Here is a 3,780-nt window from a genome sequence, read left to right on the forward strand (position 1 = left end):
TGGTACCAATACCATGCTATTTTGACTATCGTGGCTGTATAGTAGGTCTTAAAATCCAGGAGTGGGAGACCTTCCACTTTGTTCTTCTTCTTCAGAAGTGCTCTGCTTACCTGGGGTCTCTTTCCTTTCCATATGAAGTCAGTAATTGATTTTTCCAGGTCCTTAAAAAAATTGGTTGGTATCTGGATAGGGATTGCATTAAATGTGTACATTGCTTTAGGTAGTATTAACATTTCCACAATTTTCAGTCTAGCTATCCATGAAAAAGGCAGGTCCTCCCATTTATGTAGTGCCCTTGTTGTCTCTTGTAGTAGTGTTTTATAGTTTTCTTTGTGTAGGTCTTTTGTGTCTCTGGTAAGGTTTATTCCTAGATATTTTATCTTTTCAGTAGCTATTGTAAATGGTATTGTTTCTCTTATTTCTTTATCAAAGGACTCTTTGTTGGTGTAGAGGAATTCAACTGATTTTTGTATGTTGACTTTGCATCCTGCCACTTTAGTGAACTGCTTTATTAGTTGCAGTAATTCCTCAAAGATAAAATAGAGGCAAATCTGGGAGCCCTAATTTATGGCATAAATAGACTATCAAGCATAACCTAGAATGTACAGGAGGTAGAAAAGAAGCTAGATGACTGGGACCTTTTAAAAATTGAATTCTTATGCACATCAAAGGACTTTGTCAAAAGGGTAAGAAGAGAATCTACAGACTGGGAGAAAATATTTGCCTATGACATATCTGATAAAGGACTTATCTCCAAAATCTATAGAAAACTTCAACACCACAACACCAAAAAAACAAATAACCCAATTTACAAATGGGCAAAAGACTTGAATAGACACTTCACTAAAGATGATATGCTGGCAGTCAACAAACATATGAGGAATTGCTCGCTATCATTAGTCATTAGGGAGATGCAAATCAAAACAATGATGGGATATCATCTCACCCCAGTGATAACAGCAAAATTCAACAGGTCAGAAAATAACAAATGCTGGCAGGGTTGCTGAGAGATTGGAATTCTTGTGCTGGTGGGATTGTAAAATGGTACAACCATTGTGGCATATGGTATGGCGTTTCCTTAAAAAACTAAAAATACAAATACCATTTGACCCAGAAATTATATTACTAGCAATATATTGCAAAGAACCGAGAGGCAGTGTATGAACAGACATATGAATACCTATGTTCACTGCAGCACAATTCACTATAGCAAAGAGATGGAAACAACCCAAATGCCAATCAACGGATGAGTGAATAACCAAATTATGGTACATGCACACAATGGAATACCATGCTACATTAAAGAACAATGAGGGATACACAAATCATCTCACAACATGGATGAACCTGGTGGACATTGTTGTTGTTGTTATTGTTATGTGCCATCGAGTTGGACCCGACTCATAGCGACCCCTCCTTGGGTTTCTGAGGCAGTATCACTATGGAAGTAAATTGTCCCATCTTCCTTCCAAGGAGTGGCTAGTGGGTTTGCACCTCCAGCCTTCTGGTTAGCAGTCAAATGCCTTAGGCACTATGCTACCAGAGCTCCCTGGAAGACCTTATGCTGAGTGAAATAAGTCAATTGCAGAAGGACAAATACTGTATGAGAAGGATTTGCTTAAGAAAGGGAACTCACTTTGCAGGTTACTGGGGAGGGGAGGGAAGGAGAGGGATTGATTTTGGGCTAGTTGAGGCCCACATGCTGATGTGGGTAAGGGATGGGATGTATGGAAAGAGTCTGTGACCACCATGATAACATTAGGAAAAGGGAGGACACCAAATTGTGAACATAGGAGATAGACGACAGATGCTAATACCAACCAATGTATTCACAACACTGTATTACCATTAACACCAAACACCAGGCTACAGGTAAACACATAAACACCTGAGAGGATCAGATGGGGCTCAGTGAACAGGAGTATGCTCTTGACCAATGACAGATTCAGCAGAGGCTAATCTTGCACAGATACCAGTGATACAAAATACGCAGAATCCCTACAGAAACAACAAAAGACAGACATAGAGTAATCCCTCACAGACAGCCAGACACTGTGGGAGAGAGATCCAATGGATCTACTGTCTCATGACCATAGTACTGGGGGACACCAGACTCTATTGGCACAACAAAACACATAAAAGCCTTTTTCCTCATCCTACATTTGTGAGTAGCAACTGAGGTCTTAAAAGTTTTCAAGCAGCCATGTAAGATGCACCTAATGGTCTCCTATCCTCAGAAGCGAAGAAGAGTGAAAAAAAAAAAAGAAAAAAAAGGGGGCATTTGGAAGCAATCAGCCCTAGGACATGATGGTGCTTGAGACCAGAAGAACTAGATGGTGCCTGGCTACCAATGCCAACCACTCAGGAAAGGATCAAATCTGGAGATCCTGGATAGAGTGGGAGGAAAAATGTGGAACAAAATCCAAAATCTCAATAATGATGAGAATTACTGATCGGATGGAGTCCGGTGAGACTGACCCCTAATACTATGGTCCTGCGATACATTCTGAGTCTGGAATAAAGCTCACTCCCAGGGGCTGGCTCTCAGCCCAATAGTAAACAAGAGGTACATGCAAACCACTCAACCCAGGGTGACACACCCACATACTCTATGGAAATGCATCCCTTGGAGCAATTGACCATGGGGCACCAGAGGGGCAACATTCACATGGAGGAAATGCAGCACACACAGGAGTGTATAACTATGAGGGGTATGGGGGGAGGGTTACTAGTAGGGCAGGGAGGGGAGGAGACTGGGTTAGGGTTGGGCATGGTAAATGGGGAGTAAAATTAAATGTACACATAAGGTTGAATATAAAACAAATTCTTAAAATAAATAAATAAAATGAAAAGTAAAATGAATCAGTTTTGTAAAATTTCACCCAAATCATAATGAAAAGTTAATTTTTTGTGTGTGTGCTAAAGAAGAAATCATGAGATGGAAAACTCATGTGGAAAATCCAGAAATCAATTTTAGTTGGCTTTAAAACTGCTTTTCCCAGTACATTTACATTTTCTAAACTAGTTTATAGTCTCTGAACATATATGAACTGATAGAAGAGGAAGGCTGCCCAGAAGTATAGACGTATGGAAGAAAAAAATGCACCCTCTGCCTCATTTGATCCACACATAAATGTGAGTGAATTAAAAACATATACTAACATAAGACACCATGGGATAATCTACAAATACAGGCTAGGAAATATAAAGATATTATCAATTAAACATGAATGGAACAAAACAAAAAATATAATATATACCTTTGCTCCATCTGAAATATTGTCCCAGTTTCCACCACTCAAAGAGAATTTTCCATTACCTATACGTAGTAGTATCTCTTCAGGAGTATCATTGGGGCCATTAGCAAACGGAGTATAGCTATCAAAAATAAATAAATTTTAATGGACATAAGGGGATGATATATGTTAAATAGAACTGAAAGTAATGAATGTAAGACTACATGCAAGTATTTACTATAGCAAATTATGACTACCATGTTATATCGCCCATCACTCTTCACATCAAATTTTACATTCAAATGAGTTTAATCTTAATTATGTAACAAAATCAGTATCTTGCCTACATCTATAGCTTTTTTTGCATTTGATGAGTTAATCAGTGTAAAATAAAAGAAATGTGGCTTTTAAAGTAAAGTATAACAAGACCAGAATAAAACATGCAAATTTTACATTTACTCATGTATGAGTTAGAACAACATATATGTCTATTACAAATAAAATGTTAATTTTGTATATTTATAACACATTTCTCATATTTATT

General features: G+C 38.0%; 1 protein-coding gene across 1 annotated transcript in view; it reads right to left on the reverse strand.

Moving 5' to 3' along the window:
• Nucleotides 1-3,260: 3,260 nt before the first annotated feature.
• LOC103212632 (ribosomal protein S6 kinase alpha-6-like) overlaps nucleotides 3,261-3,780 on the reverse strand; it is a gene marked incomplete at its 3' end in the record, with an annotated part of 321,101 nt that continues 320,581 nt past the window's right edge. Inside the window, exon 16 of the mRNA XM_007958609.1 lies at nucleotides 3,261-3,379. Coding sequence (XP_007956800.1) covers nucleotides 3,261-3,379 — 119 coding nt within the window. The remainder of the gene's footprint in view (nucleotides 3,380-3,780) is intronic.

This window comes from Orycteropus afer, unplaced genomic scaffold, assembly GCF_000298275.1.
Source record: "Orycteropus afer afer isolate SDZICR_OR568_19922 unplaced genomic scaffold, OryAfe1.0 scaffold01043, whole genome shotgun sequence".
Taxonomy (NCBI): Eukaryota; Metazoa; Chordata; class Mammalia; order Tubulidentata; family Orycteropodidae; genus Orycteropus; species Orycteropus afer.